Source organism: Trichoplusia ni, chromosome 3 (genome assembly GCF_003590095.1).
Source record: "Trichoplusia ni isolate ovarian cell line Hi5 chromosome 3, tn1, whole genome shotgun sequence".
Lineage (NCBI taxonomy): Eukaryota > Metazoa > Arthropoda > Insecta > Lepidoptera > Noctuidae > Trichoplusia > Trichoplusia ni.
This window is the reverse complement of record NC_039480.1, coordinates 456069-479448: the sequence shown is the minus strand read 5'-3', so window position 1 is coordinate 479448 and position 23380 is coordinate 456069. Positions and strand designations below refer to the sequence as shown.

Here is a 23380-nt window from a genome sequence, read left to right as displayed (position 1 = left end):
TCGTTAATATACTTACTGTTAAGGAGCTTTATAGAAAGGAAAACAAAAAGTAAATATTTCAATACTTTATTCCGAGGCACCAAAACAAAAAAATCTGATACCATCACATAACAAACTGATTCCATATCATTGTATATATTTAACGTGTAAATTGAACCTTATGCCGTCGACATAAAGTCGAGAGCTAATCGTCGCGTTCCGTTGACCGTAATTACTATGATTCTTCTTCTTGTTGATCTGTGACGTCATCTTCGGCTTCCCTCTGTTGAGCTTCTTCTTCCTCTTTCTGTTTCTGTTTTCTGACCATATCTGATAGATATTTACACCTTTGCATACACTCTTCCTGTAAGGGAGAGCATAGAAGAATAATTTTAGCAATATATAAAAATACTACTATAATACTGTTTAAATAATTAGGTGTTTCGTTTCGACGTTTCAACTTTCGTTGATGATTGTACTTTTTTTGTGAAAAAAGAAAACAAACAATTTTAATGGCCTGTTTAAAATGTTACTTTTCTACTACGTGAAACAATTAGTCATCTTAGTAAGTTTATTAATTGTTTCTCGTTTTGAAGGGAAGCACATTTTAAATATGTTTATAAGCAAAAAAATAAACTACCTTCTTAAAGAAAGTAATTAACAGAATATTCGAAAAAATATATTTTACCATACAAATTTACAAAGTTTCGATGCGTAACTTAAATTTTTACTTATGAACGTTTTTATCCTCAATCACAGAAAAATTTAAGTAGCAATAGACATGTATAGAACATATGCATAAATAACACAAGCTCCTTACTTTGGTCTTGCCGGGCACGGCGGCCGCTATCTTGGCCCAGCGGTCGCCGGCCCCTCCCTTGGGATGCTTGGCCAGCGCCGCCTCCAGCGCCTTCTGCTGCGTCTGCGACCAGTTTCCGCTGCTCGTCTCCTCTGCTTTGCGAGTTTTTACCTAAACGTAACATATTTTTAGTATTTTAAGTGTTGTCAGAATACCACAAGGGCTGGGTCGAGGTGGCATAGAATACTTTATGGTCAATGGTTCTTGAATGACTTTCATAGAGTTATCTTAAATTGTGTTAAATGCTGCTTTTAGATTATGGTTAAAAACTGGTATTTTGAACAAAGCAATTTACTATTCAACGATATGTTTAACAGATTTAGCTTTCTGAAATTTCTTTGGTATTTATCAGAGTACCTAGAAGAAAGTCAGTTTATCCAACCTTCTTAGGCGGCTCCACAACCACAGGCTGTTCCGGCTCCTGTCCAGGTATCTTGTAGCAGTTCTCCTTGAGTTTGGCAGCCATATGCGTGACCTCGGGCACAGACCGGGACATGGCCTGCGCGATCCTCTCCCAGCGCTCCGGGGCACCGCCGGGGTACTTCTTGACCAGGCGCACCAGCTCCGCCAAGTCCTCGTCCGTCCATAGCCCGCCAGATATCACGGGAGGCGCTGTCTGTTAATGTCAATAAAGTATTTGTGTGATTCGTACTCAATAAGGTGAACTAGCAGGTATCCAATAGTGAAAGGTTATGCTACTAAAGCACGAAATTACAAAAAAGAGTTCAGGCTAATCCATACGTAATTAAATGGCGTCTACGAAGACAGAGACGAACCGACTGACAGTTTAAGACGCACATAAAATTAGAAAACTTCTAATAATCTACGGTAATCTACGCTGGAATAGATATAGATGAAAGCCTTGAAAGACGAAAAAGCGATTGTATTCTTACGTGGTTGACAGGCACGAGCACAGGTCCGTTATCGGGCGCGTCGGGTGCGTCCAGCAGACAGTCTCTATCCCGCGCGGGCGGCACGAACCCGCGGCGCTTGCGCAGCCCCGCGCCCGCCGCCTTGGCCTCCGCCGCAGCCGCTGCCTCGCGGTCCGCACGGGCTCGCTCTTCTTCCTCTCTAAATATCAAATAAAAAGTATTTTAAAACAATTTTGCTTAAGACAAAACAAGCAAAATTAAAATAAACTTCCCTGATGACAAGTAAAGAACAAACTTACAATCTTTACAATAGGGATGATGACTGTGTATAAAAAGAAACAATCTCATTAGTCCCTCAGTTAGATAATTGAAAAGTATGAGACACTTATTTTTTCCTTTTTCAGGAAAACTAGAATTGACAAAGATTAACTGCTTTAAAGTTTAGGAGAGGGGGCTTGTGACGTAACGATATGGTAAAATTTATACTCAATCGTGACGTCACGCGTAAGTTTCATTCACTGTAATTTAGTCAATTTATGTTTGCGGGACAAATTAAAAAATACGTATCCATTATTATACAAAAAAACTACAAGATGGACACTGCAAAAAAAAATTGTCATCATCCCTATTATTGTTTTGGCTCAATTTTGTTTATAAGTAGGTGTTGACAACGCACAAGACCACAGCGGGGGTGCGGGGTCCGGGAGCGCGGAGGCAGTCACGACAGCGCCGAACCAGACGGCCAGTACGAGTTCACTCACCGACGCGGTGACATTTCACGCGTCAAATAAATCAAAAATGTAATACAAGGCAAAAATGTAATACAAGGCAATAATAAAGACATTTTTGCAGTTTACTCGTTTTAACTTAATAACGTAGTAAACATTTGGTGACCCCGACGTGATCGCGAAGATATATCCGAGAAATCGACGAGTATTGTATCGTCGCGACGAAACGACGTCTCTGTTCGCTTGGCGGCCATTGCACCGCAAGCGCGACGGACAATTATTGTGACGGTGTACAATATACCTGCGATCGCTGCATTGGAGCTCGTTCAAGGAAGTAGCCATTTTTTTCCTTATATTTCAATTTAAAATTCGTAAAATTTATTTTATAATTCCGAGTTCAACTTGCCTCGCTTTGCATGCGAATATAATGGTTTTGCACACAGATTTCAGGCTTGTCTGCACGTATTGTCTGTCTGCAAATATACCTTATATGTGTTATGGTTCTGCTCGATAATTCTTAGGAATTAGTTGAGTCATTTATCATACATAACCTGCATTCGTAGTCATATTGCTCGCTAGCTTGGGTTTGTTTATGCATCTATATACAGCTAGTGACAGCGTTAGCTATTCGAATTGCAGACGGTTGCTTTGAATAATAAGGATATACGCACGAATGCGCTAAGCAGTTAGTTTAAAGGCATATGCCGACTATTTCAGCTGCCGGCACTGCGACAGCCACCAGAATCTACGAGCCACGAGACGGATCAGCCTGTCCGGTGCACAAGTACGCTGAGCTTCGCTACGTCATCGCGGCGCCGGGATCAGCTGGCGGGCAGTTTGCGGTCGTTGACCCGCTTTACATAGCTATAGCGGTGTGCACGGTTTGGCTTTTTTCATATTGCTGTGTTCTGCATAACGCGTTATTCGCTAGAAGTTACGTTAGGGTATTTAACTTATAACTATGGCAGACGATTTAAAGGCTTTAATTCATATTCGCGGTACGATTAAAGCGAGAATTACTACTTTTTCAAAATACTTGAATAATGTTCAAGTTATTGACCTTAAGGTCGTTAGTAAAATTCAAGTTGACGAACTTCAGTTGAAGTTAACTAGACTTCAATCGTTATTATCGCAATTTGACGAGGTTCAGGGCAATATAGAATCATTATCTTCCGATCCTGAACAACAGGTCAGCGAGAGAGAAGTAATAGAAGACAAATTTTGTTCATTAATTGCTCAAGCGCAGGACTATATTCAACGTTATTCGAAGGCGCATAAGGAGAATGAAAATAACTTTGAAGATAATAATTCTACCAAGTCGTCCAAATTATTCAATAATGTAAAATTGCCAACCATAGATTTGCCTCATTTCGATGGAGATGCATTAAAGTGGTTGGAATACCGCGATACGTTTAATTCATTAATAAATGAGAATGAGTGTATTCCCGACATAAATAAGTTCCATTATTTACGTTCGTCGTTGGAAGGGGGCGCCACTGTCGTTATTAAATCAATTTCCTTTTCGGCTCAAAACTATAAGGTAGCTTGGGAGCTTCTTTGCAACAGGTATAATAATACTAGACTTTTGATTAATAATCATTTAAAAGCGTTATTTTCGTTTCAATCTCTTGCAAAGGAATCTCACAAAGCATTGCGTTATATGATTGATTATTTCACTCGAAATTTACGAGCTCTTAGTACTTTAAATGAACCAACTGATGCGTGGGATACGTTGATTATTTTTATGATGACAAGTAAACTAGATGGCGCCACATGTCGCAAATGGGAAGAGCACAGGAATTCTCTGTATGAGTCGCCTACTCTTAATGATTTTTATACATTTCTACGTAATCGTGCGGATGTTTTGGAAACTGTAGAATTCAATAAGGTTGATACTTCTAAGTTTGAAAAAACTTCTCACGGCAAAGAACATAAAGTCACTAAATCTTTTGTTGCGTCAAATGAAAAGAAAGGTAGTAAGTCATGTGTTATATGTAATAAAGATCACTTCTTGCATGAGTGTGACAAGTTTAAAAATATGAGCCTGGAAATGAGATCGAGTGAAGTAGCCAGATTTAAACTGTGCTCGAACTGTCTCCGGCCAGGCCATCGTTCCACTCGCTGCTTTAAGAAGGTTTGTCAGCACTGTAATTCAAAGCATAATACACTATTACATGCACTGTCAGATAAAAATAATGAGTTCAGTAACTTACCAGGTAGCTCTCAAGGCGATAGTGACATTAAAAAGGTGTCCCTGTCTGCCGTAATGCCTTGCCAAGTGTTACTGTGTACTGCTCAATTAGAAATCTTAGAACCAAAATCGAAGAAGTCTTATACCGTTAAGGCGCTTCTAGATAGCGGGAGTCAATCATCTTTTGTATCAGAAACTCTAATAAGAAAATTGAGTTTGCCTGTCTCTGAGATTACTCCTATAAATATATTGGGTATTAACAAAAATGTAAATGCAACTGCACAGAAATGTAACTTTAGAATTAATTCTCGAATTAATTCGTTTCAGTTGACAGTGTCATGTCTTGTTATACCACAAATTACAGGTAAATTGCCTGGTGTTGAAATAAACACTTCGAAGCTAAATTTACCTGCTGATATTGAGCTGGCTGACCCGAGTTTCTTCAGTCCCTCCGATATTCATGTCTTACTGGGGGTAGATGTGTTCTGGGAGATCGTGCATGGTCGTCAGATAAGACTCGGGCGAAATAAGCCTACTCTTCAGGAATCTAAGTTAGGCTGGTTGATTTCCGGCCCGACTGGTAGGAGTTCTGGACCACATATTAAAGCTTGTCATTTTTCACAAAATATTGAAGCTTCGTTGTCTAGATTTTGGGACATTGAGGAACTACCTCCAGTTAAAAAATATTTCTCAAAGGTAGAACATTTCTGTGAAGGTCATTTTCTTGAAAATACAAAACGTACTAAAGAAGGCCGTTTCTCAGTAAAAATTCCTTTGAGTGAGTCACCTGAAGGGTCTTTGGGTGATTCTTATAATATAGCTAAACGTCGTTTCTTTACTATAGAGAAAAAACTTAATAAATCAACACTTCTTAAGGAAGAGTATAAGAATTTCATTCATGAATATGAACGGTTGGGTCATTTATCACCCATCAATCGTCCTGTCTTTGGTTATTATCTGCCGCATCATGCTGTGATACGTGAACATAGTGAGACAACACGTTTGCGCGTAGTTTTCGATGCGTCGTGTAAAACTACCAGTGGCAAGTCTTTTAATGACATTCAGCTCGTAGGGCCGGTGGTGCAGGATGATTTATTTTCAATTCTGTTGCGCTTCCGGCAAAATGCGTTTGTCGTTACTGGTGACATTGAGAAAATGTACCGGCAAATTGAAGTGGATGAATCACAGCGACACTTGCAGTTAATAGTTTGGAGGGACAATGTAGATCAGCCACTAAAGGTTCTGCAACTGAATACAATAACTTATGGAACAGCCTCGGCTCCATTCCTAAGTACGCGATGTTTGCTAAAGTTGGCAGAAGAATGTAATAACCCGGATGTCGCGAATATTATTCAACACTTCTGGTCTCGATGGTCAAAAGAATTCTTGTCTGAACTTCAGCAGCGAGTTAAATGGCATCGATCCAGTGGGAGCAATGTAAGAATTGGAGACATGGTCGTAGTCAAGGATGATCAATTACCGCCGATGAAATGGCTCCTGGGGCGCATAACCAAAATATACAATGGACCTGACGGAATCTGCAGAGTTGTTGACATTGCTACGTCAAAGGGCATCATCAAAAGAGCGTTGACAAAGGTCTGCGTTCTGCCCACCGGAGATTCCCGTGAGCTCCTTGGAACCTCAGCTTCCAAGGGGGGGGAGTATGTTGACAACGCACAAGACCACAGCGGGGGTGCGGGGTCCGGGAGCGCGGAGGCAGTCACGACAGCGCCGAACCAGACGGCCAGTACGAGTTCACTCACCGACGCGGTGACATTTCACGCGTCAAATAAATCAAAAATGTAATACAAGGCAAAAATGTAATACAAGGCAATAATAAAGACATTTTTGCAGTTTACTCGTTTTAACTTAATAACGTAGTAAACAGTAGGTAGTTGTTGTAATAGCGCTAACGTAATTAAATCATATGTAAAAATGTCTAGCTAGCACAGTTTATGGACACAAAGTTTAGAGACCCACAGACGGAAAGACAATGGTGCCTCAATAATAGAACCCGTATTTACCTTTTTGGTACAGATCCCTAAAAAAGAACTAAGTCTTTTTGGTAATTGTGTGCATACAAGTATGTAGTGGGCATCTTAATGAATCAAAACCAAGTACAAACATAACTATTTCAACTCCCTTAAAGTTATAGTTTTATTTTAAATTGCTTAACAAAATACCATGTAATTTGTATACCGTCATAATTAAATGCTTGACTGCACAAATAGGTTACGATAAAAACACTTTCGCTCTAAAGGAAAATTACTCATAGATATTGCATAAGATCTTGCAAATAGACAAATTAACTTCAGATGGTAGATTTGTAGTACGCTTTTTCATATGACTCAATCTTATTACAGAAATCATCAATAAACAGTTTATTGCTATGTTTGCAATGTCAACAATAAGACTTACTTACAAATATGTGTATGATGATACATTAGATTTTTTTGAAATAGTTCATGCCTGCCTGTTCTAACTATTATTCATTAGTTGGACTTATTTTATTTAGTAATATTTTTGGCATGTAACCTGGCTATAATAACTAATGGTAATTTTGTAACCAACAATATTAATGGTGTTTGAACACCAGCAGGGGCAAGAATGGGAAAAATTCCTTAAATAAAATGTTCCTTGAAATACAAACCTCTTTTTTTGTCTGATAGCTTCTTCTTTTTGTTCTTTTAATCTTCTCCTAAGTTCAATAATGCCTCTTGGTATTGCCGTAATGAGCCACCAGGTAAACCTCGGTATTTGGAAGGGTAAGGTATCTTTCACACTAGGCTTTGGAAGTTGGTCCAAGATTTCTGACAAGCCTTGGTCAAAACCTGACTTCTTAGAATGCTTTTTACCTCTACTATTTAAAATTTGCTCCTGGAAAGAAAAATATGTGTTTATAAATGCTTTTATAACATTGAGAGGGTATTATATATTTTACGTCTTAGAATTCTACTTTACAGAAATGTCATCATGGGTGTGTGTGACTATACTATTTAACATTGGAGAAATTTGGATCATTATTAAGGTTTACTTTAAAACAAATGTTGTACAATAAGCAATAACTTACTGCAGTAAATCTTTTCTCAGCATATGCTGCCCATCCAACAGCATACTGGCCGAATGTAACAATAATGAATATAATAAGAGAGCCTTCAGCCAGACCCATCTTCCTAACATGTCGGTAGTAATAAATAGCCGATCTCCAGTTTGGAAGACCATTTTTGAGCACCTCATTGTATCTGGAATGGTAAAATAATATTCATAAGCTTTTCTCTTTTAACTAATGTCTTATACATAAAAGTCAAAAAATTGTAATTATTGTAAACTCATAATAAAACATTTTACAAGACAAGTCTTAGAACCAAATATTATTGTGTTCAAAGTTGAAAGTAGTTTTTATTGTTATCTATTATACAAGAAGATTCCCACACTGTTTTAAAATGATGTCTTTAACTTGATGTTCTTTTGATAATGCAATACATACTTTTCTCTTTTTCCCGGATCTTTTAGTATGTTGTGCACGGAGACCAGGTTTCTGAACTGTACATCAGCATCCGGAGCATCATTCTTATCAGGATGGAGCTTCAGTGTCAGCTTCTTAAATGCTGATTTGATCTCTGATGGGGAAGCATCCTGAGAATATGATGAAATGGTATGAATAATACACATAACTACAGAAATTATGTATATGAATGCACCTTCTGAATCGGACATTTTATTTTGAATTTAATACTAATGTTACTGTACCATACAAACACAAACTTATAATGAAAGAATTTTGTACATTTGTTTAGTAAATCATATGTCACAACTATTTTAATATCCTTCATGTTATGTCAGCATCATTTACGAGTGAATTCACATAAATTACTTGCAGCAGTAGTTGTGAAAACAAATAACATCACTAATCCTAAATTATGTCAGAAAATACTTTTCAAACATAGTTAAAAATTATGAAACCGAATCTTACATATTTACGATAGGTAGGTTCTGAGATTAAGATTTTAATAATCTTAAATAAGAATATTATCTTTAAATTAATGATAACAGAAAATTTGGAACGAGTTAACGGTGACGTTTAATGCCGATTTTCGAATAAAACTACTTACAGGTATCTCTTTACAGGTCAAGATAGACACGGGGTGAATATAGAGTAACAGGTGTTGGTCTTACCTGGTTTACACCTAACAATTCGTAAAAATTCTGATTAACTTCTTCGACCACGTCGAAGACTTCTAAATCACCGTCGTCCCATGCTTGCACGCCTAATATAAGCGTAAAAACAAACAATAACTTCCATCGAACGTTACACATCCTAGCTCAATCTATTTTTAATTTAAATTCATGATAGTCGAATGCAATATTGGTGCAAAATCACCGATTTCTTTTTTGACAGTTTCGCCACACATGAATTTGACAACGTTGACAACTCACAACATAGCTTACCATATGGGCTACCTAGTGATGTGCCAAGAAAAAGCAAGCAAGTCGACTTTTTTTAGTACATCGACTAATTTTATTGAATAATTTCGTTGGATTTCTTGGTTTCAAAGCAAAAATTTTGCAAAATTATTGTCAAATAAATATACAGATGTTTTCGGCTCTGAATTTTGAGACAACAGTACTCTTATTCTTACAATGATAATTTTACAGTTTTACATGATTATCCTGTAGTGTCAGCATGTCAAAATGACATGAAACAGTTTTCAAAATTGTCTTCTCGCTCTAATTTTTATGAGGTAAACAGAAAAAAATGACAGAGTTAATGATATGATGATATCTGAACATTGGCAATAAAATCTTAGTGCATTGTCCCTTCACTTGCTTTGGGTCGATACTATCAATCAGATTTAGTGGCGGTGGCTGCTGCAGCTGCGCCTGAAGGAAAATTAAGGTAATATTAATAATTTACATATTTTGATAACAAATACTTCAAGAAATGTGTAGCTTCCCTTAAATTTAAACTGATATATATTGGTTTATTTATTTAAAACTTTATCTTTATGAATAATAATTATTTTTTATATTTTAATAATTTTACAAATTTTTCGATGTTCTATCCCTTAGTAAATGTACATTTCCCGCGTTCAATACGACAATATTTTTTTTATAAAATATTCAAAATTCCCTTTGTTCTCCATTTTCATGCTTTGGCCATTGCTTTTTTAAGTAAATAAGTTTATTATGTCTATTGAAATATGCGTTATCTTGGCGCTACGCCGGCGCCGCTACGATTTCGGGACATGATTTATGATTTTCGTGTTAAGTTTTCTTTGTTATCAGAACAAAGGCACCACGCCTCAACCCTCACCTTAAACCACGCCCCCATTTTCGCGCACCGGGAATCATGGCGGAATGTATTGATCCGATAGTTGAACTTCAATTGTTTGATTGAGGTGCCATATTTTTCTAAACAGCACTCATAAAATATGGCATTTTATTATCCAGGCAGTTTTAAACGTAAATAGTTAGTATCATATTTACTTTGGGATAAGTGGTTATTCGAAAAAACCGTAAGGCATTTATTACTTATGTTAAGACTTTTCATATCCGAGTTCATCTTCCGTATTTGGCCGCGGAATGGCAATTTAATCATAAAACCTTTTAATTACCTGCGTATATTTTCTCTCTACCTGGATATTTTGTCCTTTTTAGAGCTTTCATTAATGAAAACGTATTTTTTCCTCACCACGTTTTTCTGTTATTTAGAACGCATTTCGGAAAATCTTTAAACCAAAAATAATCGCGTAGTGTTGTTATTAAAGAAGTGTTTTGCGTCGATTTACTTACGCCGCCGTCCACAGTTGATTATCATACTATTGAGCTTCATCATTGTTTTTGGACTTGTCTCGGTGACTATGTTTAGACAAAAGGACATACGCTTGTCGTTTACAGAGTTACAAAAAGTGTTTTCCGTACCTACAGTCCTAATAAACCCCCATACAGTTCCAAAACTAGATAACTCATGCAGCCTTTCGCAGCAGCGATTTTATCCAATCACGGCCATGTTTAGTAAAACAACTCCGAACAATATTTTAAATGCTATTGATGTTTTTTTAATAGATGGAGTCTAACGATAATCCTGAGGGTAATGATAACCCTCCAGTCCCCTTAGGCCCTAAGCCTAAGGTGCTGGTGGGACAGCTGCGCATCCTGCTGGAAGCCATAGAGAAAGACTCCGAAATGTATAATGGTCGCAACAGCGACATGGTATCCCTCGTGACCATGGAGAAGTGGCATTTGCTAGCTCAGAAGCTGAACCGTTTCCCTAATGGAGCCAATATCTCCGTTTCCAGCTGGAAATATGTAAGTTGCGAAATAACCAAAATCGTATGCGATTGAATTTGGATTAGTGTGTTCTTATCTTGCTCTACAAAACGAGAACGACGTTTGAGTTTAATTTCTGTCGGTGTAAAATGCAGTAGGAACCATTAATTTCACTTTAATTTTTATCACACGCATAGGTTCTTCGCTACTGGAGCACGAACACCAAGAAGAAGCGGATTTATGAGAAGAAGAACGTGACCCGCGCTAGGAATGCCGCTCTCAGCGACGAGGAAGCCAACGAGCTGGCGCAGCTCGAGAAGAGATTCTACAAGATCATCAAGAAGGAGGAAACCCGTGATATACTGGTAAGCAGCTCTGATGACATCCAGCTCCAGATAATTTTGTTAACTCACTTGAAAACATGTTGGCGTTCGCAAAAGTAAATTAAATAATTGTGTCCCGCTGTGCTTGCGACCTAATGAAACACATTGCTTCAGCAATTGCATAACAATTACTTAAACAAATTAATATATTTTAATAAAATTTGGGAAATCCCTTGATGCACCTCCGTCAGAATTACCAAAAATACTCGCTTAATAGATGGCAATAATGCGAAGAGTCTTATAATTCAATTCTCCCTCAGGATATGACCGACCACGGGGTGCTGGACCCGGTGTCCAAGCCAGCCAGCGGGGAGAATGTCCCTGAGCGCGTGAACTACACCGTGGAGATGTTCAATGTGCGCTGGTCTCTGGACAACGATGAGAATGCAGCGCCGCGACTCCGGAAGAGGCGAGGAGGAGCGGAGGAAGATGAAACTGGTAAGATATCGCACAAGTCGTATCTGACGAACTCATGTTTTGTACTTAGTAGATGATCGGATTTACCTGAAGCACTAAATGTTAAATGAAGTTTCAGTGTGATTTTATAGAATGTGAACAAACATTTTTTATGTTCACTTGAATATTAACAGAGTTAAATTAAAGATCTTTCGTGACTTATCTAAATAATATAAACATACTTACTACATACTTTAATTAAGTTATCTTGTCCTTTTTTAGGATCGCGTGAGAAATCCAAAAAGCTGAAGATAATATTTGATAGTAAGTATACTAACTATGTCTTACTAATCATTTACCACAAAAAAGGTTGAGGTGAGAGTTTCAATTTGGCGATTAAAATTACCTATCAGCTTTGTATCCATTATCACGGACCATTAGAGTATTTTTTCTTTAGGGTAAGCCACAATGTATATTCTTGAATAAGCAGGCGAGGCGCGCCTCCCACGCCGCGTGATCGTCAAGAACGTGGAGAACGTGCAGAAGCTGAACCTGGTGTCGCGTCAGCTGGAGGAACACATCACCACCATACAGAGCCGCATCCACATGATCAAGGATCTGTGGAAGCACCGCTGCGGCGACAATTAAGTAAACCAACTGATGGCAGGGGAGGGAGGCGGCGAGTAGGGCGAGGGGCAGGCATGGAGGGCGTAGATGAACGGAATTGAGTGTTACAGGGACGAAGCAAGAATGGGTATTTAAAAGAAAGAAAGCAAAGGAATTGTATTCACGTGTAAAATGATGTAGAGTGCATGAGGTAGAATGATTTCCAGGGGTGAATGCCAATCATATATAATCATCAATTTTCATTGTCTCGGTGTTTTAGATTAGAACGATTTTGTCATTCACTAGTCGATTATCAATGTTTAAGTGGATCTCGATGTATTCATGTCATCTTTCTTACTCTAGATGATTTTGGTGTCAGTTTTAGGCGAACGCATTTATTTCGTAATATTAATTAAATATTTGTACTTCGGGTCAGCTCTTACGTGATAGATTTATACATTATTATGTATGTTTTCAACATCTTTATATTAAGTACTCATTATAACGATAAGGTATACGCATAAATAAGTGTAATCGATTTAGTCTTATTGGGAGACTTCATGAGGGTTTAGGTAAGGAAGAAGGGGGCACGCCAATGTAACCGTAGTTATACTGATGTATCGTCAAAGATGAATGCAAAGCGAAACAAAACAACAAGAATCCAGTGTCAAATCAGTTACTGTAACTCGTCAGTATTGTAGTATTTTATGATCTTAATAAAATTTCGTAACCAAACCGAGAGTTTTATTTATTCCTAAACCCGTAGTATATAGTCCTTGATTAGTTTTTGAAAACTATAAATATTACCTTCAATAAGTAGGTAACTCCAAAGTTAATGTATGTACAATGAATTACGTTGGTAATTGATAGAATTAGATGGAATACCACCGTGTGGTGTCGGGCTAGAATTGCACCCATTTCTTCTCGTGGGTGTCGTAGGAGACGACTAAGGGACAAAACAACACCGGAGGCGGCCAGCTGCGCCCCACGCAGAATAATTATACCACAGAACTGCGGTCACCAACCCGCATGCCAAGCGTGGTGACTTTGGCAAATCCCCAGCTTATGCAGCACAATTTAAATTCACTTCCCCCAGTTCCCGAGTTGGGGAACTGGCTACAGCCACCCGAGTGCTGCTGCCGCACTCGGTCACTAGCTCTAACAGCCGCTTTCAGTGGGGATTGACCTTTACCGTCTTAAAATTTTAATTGACTATTTTAAAAACAATTTGTATTTATACACTTGATTTAATTACTTCTGGAATTTAATGTTAAATGTGGTTAATGAATTATTAAACGTACCAAAACTAACCATCACCATTTTATCAGCGCTAAGAGACAGATCTCTAGATCTCAATTTCGCAGAAAGCATTTCATTGACAATTTAGGAATTTATATATATTCGTAATTGGTTGATAATATCGTTATGATCTGTTCGAATGATTAATGCTAAAATACTGAAAAACGACAACACAGATAGACTGCAACATAAAGAGTTCTTTACTTCACCACGAACATTAAATGTGCGCGACGAGTCGTAGGTTTGATTCCCACGTAAGACAAACATTTGTGTGATTCACGAATGCTTGTCTGAATCAGTTTTATGCATGTGATTTAAATATTTTTTAAACTCCAGCGACGCAAAGATAACATTCCTTTATGCAGAATTTGATAAAAAGAATAGGATAGCAGCCCTAATATAGTAAAAGTATGAAGAAGGTAGTTCAATCAATTAATGTCTTAAGTTATTTTGCGAAACGATATTTTTTAACATCAATCCAAGGTATAAGTCCCCGTAAATTGCGTCACCGAGATATTTGGGTCAAGGCGGGCGCTCTGAAACAAATGCTTTAGATAAAATGTCTTCGGATAACACTTTAATATTAATTGGCCAATTATACGGAGAAAAGATTTTCCTCTCGTTTTTCTGGGTGTTCCTTTTTTTCTTAGTTCATTCGAAAATACCTTTGCTACTTATTCGTAAATGGATCAAAGTGTGAAATTCATAATAGTGGCAAAAAATACTGAAATCGAGTACGGTATGTAATTAAATGTAATTTACCATTTATTAACAGCAAATTATATAAGGCACATTCAACCGTCCTAAAAACAAATAAAATGTTAAAAGCATAAAATAATACGGCCGAACCTACGTACGTACATGTACCACGTAGACAATTTAATACATTTTACCGACCAACATAGAAAACACCAATTTTCGTTTACAGCCCTACAAAGTTCCTGCTATCTCCGGGGAATTGCCTACATCGTTCCTGGGACATATTTTTTTCCGTAGAACTACTTATTGAATAAGTAATTTGCTACGTTCGTAAAATACGACAAATCCGATGCTACGGGCTACGATGCTACGACATTACTACGACGTAGCCAGCACGGCGCCACACAAACATATTTTATTTATATGTTTGTATAATATATTACTGTCATTGCGCCAAATTTAATTTGGGTCTTGGTAGAGGTCAGGGTCTTGTAGCCAGGAGAGCAAGTTTACACATCTGTTTTATTGCTACGCAAAATGATTACTTCTGCTGGGTTAATATCAGCTTTCATTAGTTCCATAATACATTTAAGTAGATACATTTTATATCTTTTATTATCATGTTTTTTTTTTCATAAGGTATATTTTTATGTGTGCTTCAATAAGTCTACGAACACAAAGTGCTACGAAATTGTAGCACTTTTACATTTAATATCGTAGACGCCATTTCCACTGAAAATACAACTACTTAAGATTGGGTTTTGGTTAGAATACGAATTAGTATAACTAGGTATAGTTCGCAATTTATTCGGGACGCTTGTAATTTCTTACACAAAAAGTAACTAATTTTTATGCCATCTAGATAAAAGAGGTCGGTTATAAAATTATCCTAACTTCCCAAATAAAAAAATATCACCTACCACGTACCTACCTATAACAAGTGGAAATAAAATAAATTCCTATTTGCCTTGTCTTGATCATTACGTTCCTCGTGTGTACGGCGATGCCTCCAAACATGGCAATTTACGGCCAACTTTCCTAGTTGGCGCAATACTGGGACCAACTGAGACCAACTTATGTCTGCAGTCGAGAAAACGAGTTCACTTTTCTTTTCGGCCTGGAATTTGTTGCTAAGGCCAAGTTTCGATTCTTTTGCGGCCGCAATTCGTTGTTTTCTCCTGCAAACTATCTGGCTAGTACAAAATGATCCGCGGTCGTTCGCGGCGGCGTCTATATTTACGGTTGTGGAGGGGGTGGCGGGGCAAAGAATAAATATGCGGAGAGGGATCGTTGATGTTTATTAAGAAGGCTATTTGTTTATGGAATTTGATACGAAAGGTTAAAGGTTACTACGTAATTAATAAATATTTCAATGGTTTTACTGTGAATAAAATGAATGAAAGACGTGAAGTAATGTTGTTGTTGTTGAAATGACTCCGGAACTAAGGAATTTAATCATTGTATCGCGGGAGCTTTGGCTTGCTTGTCCTACACGAAGTGACCTCAACGACTGCAATGGAAGTGGGAGCTCCAATAGTGTCGTTTAAGGAAGACAACCGGGTTGAACACAATCTAAATCTAGGCCATAAATGAGAATCATCGTATCTGAAAAGAGGTAGTGAAACCACTACACCAATGCTATTAGCAAATATAAAAATAGGCCATTACACAGATCAAGATAATCGCTTCAATTCGCGTAATAACGCCAATGCGCCAATTAACATCAAAGTAACAAGACCTTCTGTCGGATACTCTTTGTCCAGTGGCGTCGGTATAGCGGAGCGTGAAGCAGCCAGTTCGAGGCAGGCGGCCGCGCGAACAGCACGCCGGCGCCATGGCCTCCTAGCTAGCACTAGTGACGTAGTGGGTGTTAGTGCATCTGCACTTACGACATAAACATTTAACAATGTGATTTATAACTCCATGAAGTGCCAGAAAACGCTGCTCATCACCACAATGATTTTCGCCTTTTTCGCTTTGTCTTTACTCGGGATTTTTATTACTAAACCTGCGCCTGTGAGTTGTTTTCTTATGATCCATATATTTTAGTACTATCCTTGAATTTTGCACACTATGTACACTGCATTCATGAAACAAAGAAAAAGCCTTCTTATAAATAGAGAAAAGTCAACGAGAACCTAAACAAACAGAGGAATTACGAAACGTGTTCCCTGAGGCTAACTGGACGCCTTTATCTGGTTATTCCTCAGATATAATAAGCTAATTATGATGAATATTTAATGTAATTGGAGCTCATTATCATAAATCTAGGTAACGAGGTTGTGGAAGCACTTGTAGCATGATGCTTTGCCTTTGACAGTGTTATCGATCGTGCAGGAAACATGCGCGGTGCAGCGACCGGCCCCGGTTTTCCCGCTCAAACTGCGTCCAATCTATTTTTATCATACGTAGCCACCTGAATTTATAAAGGATGCAACCTACGTCATGTGTATTGATTTCTAGCTGGTCCCGTGTCCAGTCGTCTGGAACAGACGCTGTTAATTACCAAACTTGTAGGTTTCAGTTCTGATTCAATTATACGTAGATTAATTAGTAGAGGATTACAAAATTGAAGATTAGGATTTAAGCTTAAGAGGCCTACGTTATTTGGAAAATAACGAGCTCGAGTACAATAAACAGCAACTTTTATCACCGTTGCCATAGCAACCATTCAGGAGTCTCGTACAGATCCATTATTATTATAAAGAATATTAAAATCTTCGTACTTACCTACTCGCACATTTTGTTATAAATCTTAAATATGATCCTAATATCTACGAAACTGAACATTACTTCTTAGGTATTCAAAAATTGGGAACTTTCAATGTGTTCTTTCAATATATTAGTGGGTTAATTTTAAAAATATGGACTACCCACACAAATACAGAAACAAAAAATATACATGACAACAGTACTATTCCCTTTATCTATTATCGGTTGTTTCACTCTCAATTTTTCCCTTCCCCTACATATGCATAATGTTTCATTGAGAGGAAATCAAAGGTTATTACGTCATAAAAACAACCTTAATATTAATTTCTTACATTACAACGCCAATACAAGAAAGCCATAATATTATTATAATGCCTTCGCAACCTGACTAGACATACCAACAGTCAGTTCTACTATTGACATAATTGCCCATATTCTTGGGAAATGCATGTCGATATTCCAACGTAAACGAACTGAAAGTAGGCTACGAGCTCACTTTGATTGATATGAAGCTTCAAGCGTCTAAAAAGAGGCTAAGGGGGCTTAGACAAAGTAACAATTTAAAAACGATAACGAAGTTCGACAAGACTCAACTGTATGGGATTGACATAAGCCGCGTTAAATCACGTGGTCAATCGTCATCGTTATCGCAAGTTGGTAGACAATGTAATAATTCATAACGAAATCATAACGAAACGAATCGTCATCGCGTTTGTTCCATACAAATGCGTAGACAAGCAGCACTTTCGGTGTTCGTTATTGTCGCGATCGTGATCGACAAAAACGATAACGAAACGAACGTTCAAACGTTGTAGTTATCCATACAAGATGGCCGGATTTCATTGAACAGCTGATTTTAGATGTGAAGTGTTTACGTATATATAAGTTTTTTCCTTGCAAACGGAGTCGAGCCGACATTTTTATTTTTTGAAAGAAGGTTCAATCGTTTTTTCAGATTATTATTGCGTTGGGAGGTGGATCTTATCGGATCGTTTCGATAGTAATATATTAAATATTTATATTAATTATTTATTTCTAAAAAAAAGTAAGTAATTAAATCTCTTTTTCTAATACTTGGGTATGATTATGGTATTTATTTTTCTAAAATATTGAATACTCAATAAAATAAGATAAAATTTATTTTTTATATTTTATATTTGCATTATTTTTACTCATGTCTATGAATAATAAAAGCCTTTTGGTAAAAGTTCTCTAATTTAACTTTATTTAACCAATTTATATCGAGTTGGATATAGTTGGTACCTACTTAAATATTTTTTCGAAAAATAAGGTCATAAAGAAGTTTCACTTTTTACCTTTGTGCACTAGTACACACACACATTACATTTTTTTAATAGAAAAGAATATTATTCTTATCCTATCAAATAAATCTTATAATCAAACAAATCTAATCATAATATAAAACTGCATGGTTAACAAACTTCATTGAAACTGTTTATGTAAAATGAAACTGCGCGGACAACGGTGACAGCAAAATGTTCGATACCATAAACAATATTTCTGTTTTTAACGAATGTTCGATTCGTCACAACGATCACGACAACAGAGTTACATTGGCTAGGAAATGATTGTCGTTATCTCTCAGACGATGTCGAAATTCGGTATCGTTTCGCTACAAAGCGATGTTACTTTGTCTAAGCCCCATGGACGCTCTTTTAGCGATGAAGATGCCTATAAATGTGAAATAGAACTAGCTCTCGGAATTGAATGCTTTGCTTTGCACTTTTTGAAAGATGGAGGGTGACTTTTGAGAGCTCGCACCAAAAGATGAAGCTCCAATTTTCATTTTTGTTGCACTTTGAGGAGTGCTTTTTAATGGATTTCCTTTCAGTCTTGACTTTTTACCGTGGATGTATTCGCGAAGCAAGATGGCTTTTGAGTACACTCGTTTGCATTTTGGGTAGGTTCCAAAATAAGTACCAGAAACTGATAAGAAGTCTTAGCTTTACTAATACTCAAATTACATACACATACATTACACAATAACATTTTATCTTCAAGATTATTCTTTAGATAATATAACTAATCATGCTGAATTAATAGTGATAATTAAAGCTTTGTAACCATATTTCCAGTGCCTGGCCGACGCCGAGTGCCAGGACGGCCACCTGTGCCCGGCGCACTGGATGTGCTGTGAGCGGGGCTGCTGCGACGTGGGTGTGAGCGTGGGCGTGGGCACGGCGCCGCCACACCGCGTGGCCGAGACGCCGCCACCGCCCCCGCAGCCGCCCCCGCACCGGGACGCCGACGAGCCGCCGCTCAAGGAACACAACTATGGTTATCCATGGTATGCGCAGTGGTAAGTTTCAAAAAACACTAGATCCAGATTATCTACAATGGCTTTAATTTAATACTGAAACATTTGGAGCCATTCGCAGGCTGAATCGTCCAATTTAACCCAAATTTGTTTGAGGAAAATTCTTAAGCAAAGGAATAATAAATAATGAATAATCGCAGATTATCTCCGAAGGTATAACTTCCCTAGCTTCTCACTTATGTCTTGTACTTTCGATTGTCTTTCATCCACCAGGTCCGTCCTCTTCCTCCTGGGAACTCTCGGCGGTATTATGATTTGCTGCGTGTGGTGCCTGTTCTTCAAGCGCCCCCCGGGGCACGGCGTGTACATGTGCTCGTTCGCGTGCTGCGTGCGGCGGCCCACCTCCGAGCACGACTCAGCGGGCTCCGTGTACCCGCCGCCGCGCTACAGCCGCTGCGGCTCCTTCCATCAGGCACCACCACCCTATTCTGAAGTGATATTCTTATTGTGACCTTCGATTCGAGGTTTATTTGGTTTCGCTAGATTTTTTTGGTTGATTGAGATTATCAAATGGAAAATTTAGATGACGATGTATGATTTGCTTTTCAAATCCAATCAAAAACTCAAAATCTGTCAACGAATTCGTTTGTGAATTGTTGTTTATAAAACATTATTTCAACTAAATGTATGTGAGCAGATTTTATGAGAATGGACTCTAAAGAATGAAACTCATATGAACAGCCTAGAACGCTTTTTATAGTCACAAGTATTTTTTTTCACTGAGCACGGTTTACCCGATAAAAAGCTTGCATTTTTAATATTTTCAGGTTGCTTCGAAGCCTGATCTCTATCCACTAGTCATAACGTGCGGGGAGGGAGACGGGAAAGCTGGCAACTATCTCATGGTGCACTACTTTAGAAACTATGTGATTCGAGCACCAGGTGAATATTTATCTCTTTTTACTTAAAGAAGTCCTCCACCCTCTATGGTATGTACTTATTTCGGCAGTCACCTTCATTGTGGCTTCCAGCTCTCGACAGTCGTTACGAATAGTTAAATGCCAGAAAAGCTGGCAATTACTCACACTAAAGGATACCATGTTCCCCGGGTTACTTGGTTGAGGTAACCGGCTTAACGGGTACTTGGCTAAACCTGGCAAGACTGAATGCAGACTGCAACATAGTTGGGTTACAAATAAAAACCCTCCATGGTATAAAAATGATGTTAATATTCTTTACCTCTTGCCTTTTTCAAATGAGAACAAAGCTATGCTACTTATTTGAACTCCTCATAACTTACTACTAAGAAGTACCTACTTAACACAGTAGCCCTACTTACTAAGGAAGTATAACTTATTATTTTCAATAAAATTATGTTTAAACACGCTATAATAATCACGTGAGCGATAATCACGCCATCTTTAATATTGTAGCTACCAGCCACCACTTGAACCAAAAATAGATATCATTAACACACAAGTTTCAGCTAGGTATTGTGATTTATTGCGTCGTATTATATGTTAACTGGAGTCCTGACTACTACTTCAATGCAATTATTGTCATTCAAACGTGCCTAATCGGCTTCGGAGATTAAATCGACTTGACGAAGCACAACAATCGCCTGTAGCATGCTCCCCTGAAAGCAATACTGTTCAACTTGTAAAAGAGAGAAGCCTTTTCGTACTGTGTAGTGCCCTGTCTCGCTTCGCCAGCGGCAGTGGTAATGCTTTTGGTGTTCGTGGTACAGGGAGCCCAACAAATTCAATTAGTGTCGCGCTTAGCCCGCAGTCGTTCTTAAGAACTGCATCAGTCATCACGTTGCAATGATAAAAAATGATAACAAGTGTGAAAGAAGCCTTTAAGAAACACGAAGGAGTGATAAGACTTGCTAAACTTAATGTGACCACTGTTAGTTTTTAGAAGTCAATGTATATGCCCAAAGATTAAAATCTCAGATTATTTGTCCCTTGGCATGATCATATGGGTGTGTGTCGTTGATATTTTGTTTTGTCTTTCTATTTCAGGCTCTCTATCAGCGACGAGTACTGCAGAATCTCTCAACTCCAGTTTCATATGCAACGCAGCAAATGAGGTACGCTCGAAAACCCTGGGATTACCTTTAATTTGTTTCCATTGTGAACTGATCCATTTTAAATGCCGATGGTCTGGTATAATCTGAACTCCAAAGAAACCTTACCACCTACGCATTACCTACCACTGCGTGAAAATCATAAATTAACTTTATTATTTGTGTGAAAGTTGTGGAATATAATGTTATCTACATTATTTACACGTAATGCTATGTTTATGGAAACATGAAACCAATTATCCTTTACACAAGGGACACAAGTTTCCGATACCCGAAGATTTAAGCATACATTTGAATGCTTGTAGAAAAATAATTTGGCTTCAGGGGCAGGTATCTGATTCTATCTGATATTCCAGGCAAATACAATCGTTCCGCCGCCGTACTCGTGCGCGAGTAACTACGAGGAGTGCGGCGTGGGCTGCGGGCCGCTGCTACGCTCGCTGTCATCACTGACGGAGCCGCGCGCCGCCGCCGCCCCCACACGCCCCGAGCCTCCGCCCCCGCGCGCCCGTGAGCCTCCCGCCGCCTTCAGGGACAACCTTATTACTTCGCCAGTCCAACCCCTGGTGGGTAGCATGGTCAATATGTCCTCGGATATTCTCTTTAACTTCAAATTTAAATTCTTCAACAAAAAAAATTATGCTTACACACCAGATTTCAAAGAACCTATCTACCTTCTTTTTCAGGACCCTAACTTTGATCTTGAATTGGAGCTTATAGACTGTGAGATGTACTGCGATGGAGGATGCAAGCCACGTCTCGGATCATCCCCCCCAGTCAACAGGTCGCTTGATGAAGTAGATGATTCAATGTATATGCACGAAGCCTACGGCAGTCTGCGGCAGTACTTCACGGGGATGCCTGACCCACCGGAGTCGCCGCCGCAGCCCACCAGCCCCACGCAGACTTCTAGGGACTCAACATTACGGAGACCAAGTGATGAAAGGCGTCAAAGAAGGTTAGAAAGTGTTAAGAAAACACCAAGACAAAGGAAAACGAGCTTATATATGCCGCTGTCGGTAGCTTACCCCGTTAGAACCTCAAGAATTTCTCCCGGAACGCGGGCGTCGTCGCGATCTGCCCCAGCCACCCCCTGCAGTTCACTCGTCCCAAATCTCCTCGCATTCTCGCAGCGAGTATCAGCATCAAGAAACGGCTCTAGATCTTCGAAGTTTGAGGAAGAAAGTGACCCACTACTCGCAGAATTAGAACATACGCGCACTGACCACAAGTTTTAAATGTCACACGAGGCTACGTACTGATTGCTTTTATTTTTTAATGTTCACCGACCTGACCCCAACGACAACCAAAGGCAATCGATGTTAATAGATGCATGAACATAATAGAGTAAGATTTTAATATTGGTATATATTTTGCAAACGGCCTAAACAGTGAGCTCCCGACAGTAGCCGACGTGTGACAACACGTTATTCTAATTCTCAATGTTGTGACTGTTTAAACTGTGCTCATTATATCGTAGAGCCTACGCAATTATGTAGTTAGTTTAATGTTGATATTCAATTATAATATCGCAATTAAGAAAAGAGCTTGTTGGACCATTGTTCACTTGCCTTCTGATAAGAAGTAATAAAATTATTAAAATAATAAAATTGGTTTTATTTTATGAATCTATCACTGTCAACAGTTTCTATCCAGGACCGATTTTGGAAATCCCTTTACCAATATGAAGCTGTCTACTCAATTTGTGAGAATCTTGACAAAAATTGAGACGAAACTCATCAACTCAATTACTGCAACGCTAAAATAATATTATATCAACAACCATTATATACAAAAGTTAATATTATTAAACTTAGTTTAACACACAATCCTGTTATATGGGAAGTAATCACATTGCATTGTTGTAAGTTTATGTGTAGTATGAACATGTATTTGACTAATCCTCAGTAGCTGCTATGCATAGAACCTTCTTAATCATAAATAATTTTGTAATTAGGATAATTGAATAAAAAAATACATAAAAGTAAATAAGATCATGAGTTCTCTTATTAAAATACC

The 23380-nt window shown here is 38.3% G+C and overlaps 3 protein-coding genes across 6 annotated transcripts; 2 read left to right on the top strand and 1 right to left on the bottom strand.

The window, feature by feature from the left end:
* Positions 1-50: 50 nt before the first annotated feature.
* LOC113508788 (uncharacterized protein F54F2.9) lies at positions 51-9062 on the bottom strand. Its single transcript, XM_026891895.1, has 8 exons — positions 8806-9062; positions 8117-8265; positions 7700-7871; positions 7280-7506; positions 1732-1909; positions 1221-1454; positions 800-949; positions 51-343 (listed from the first exon to the last, which is right to left on the bottom strand). Exons 1-8 carry the CDS (start codon positions 8944-8946, stop codon positions 215-217), a joined length of 1380 nt encoding a protein of 459 aa, XP_026747696.1. The 5' UTR covers positions 8947-9062; the 3' UTR covers positions 51-214.
* A 397-nt stretch (positions 9063-9459) lies between these two features.
* Positions 9460-13019, top strand: LOC113508789. 3 transcript variants are annotated; one of them, XM_026891899.1, is made up of 6 exons: positions 9460-9526; positions 10696-10938; positions 11097-11264; positions 11543-11720; positions 11961-12002; positions 12169-13019. In XM_026891899.1, exons 2-6 carry the CDS (start codon positions 10696-10698, stop codon positions 12324-12326), a joined length of 789 nt encoding a protein of 262 aa, XP_026747700.1. In that variant the 5' UTR covers positions 9460-9526; the 3' UTR covers positions 12327-13019. The 3 variants fall into 3 exon arrangements, with proteins under 3 accessions (XP_026747700.1, XP_026747698.1, XP_026747699.1); XM_026891897.1 differs by having other exon boundaries at positions 12166-13019; XM_026891898.1 differs by lacking the exon at positions 9460-9526 and adding an exon at positions 10002-10099 and having other exon boundaries at positions 12166-13019.
* A 2675-nt stretch (positions 13020-15694) lies between these two features.
* LOC113508786 lies at positions 15695-23063 on the top strand. Of its 2 annotated transcripts, XM_026891893.1 has the most exons (7): positions 15695-16298; positions 19091-19314; positions 19546-19765; positions 20100-20214; positions 21297-21364; positions 21718-21927; positions 22048-23063. In XM_026891893.1, the coding sequence occupies exons 1-7, from the start codon at positions 16206-16208 to the stop codon at positions 22597-22599; spliced, it is 1482 nt and encodes a 493-aa protein (XP_026747694.1). In that variant the 5' UTR covers positions 15695-16205; the 3' UTR covers positions 22600-23063. The 2 variants fall into 2 exon arrangements, with proteins under 2 accessions (XP_026747694.1, XP_026747693.1); XM_026891892.1 differs by having other exon boundaries at positions 21718-23063.
* Positions 23064-23380: the final 317 nt, after the last annotated feature.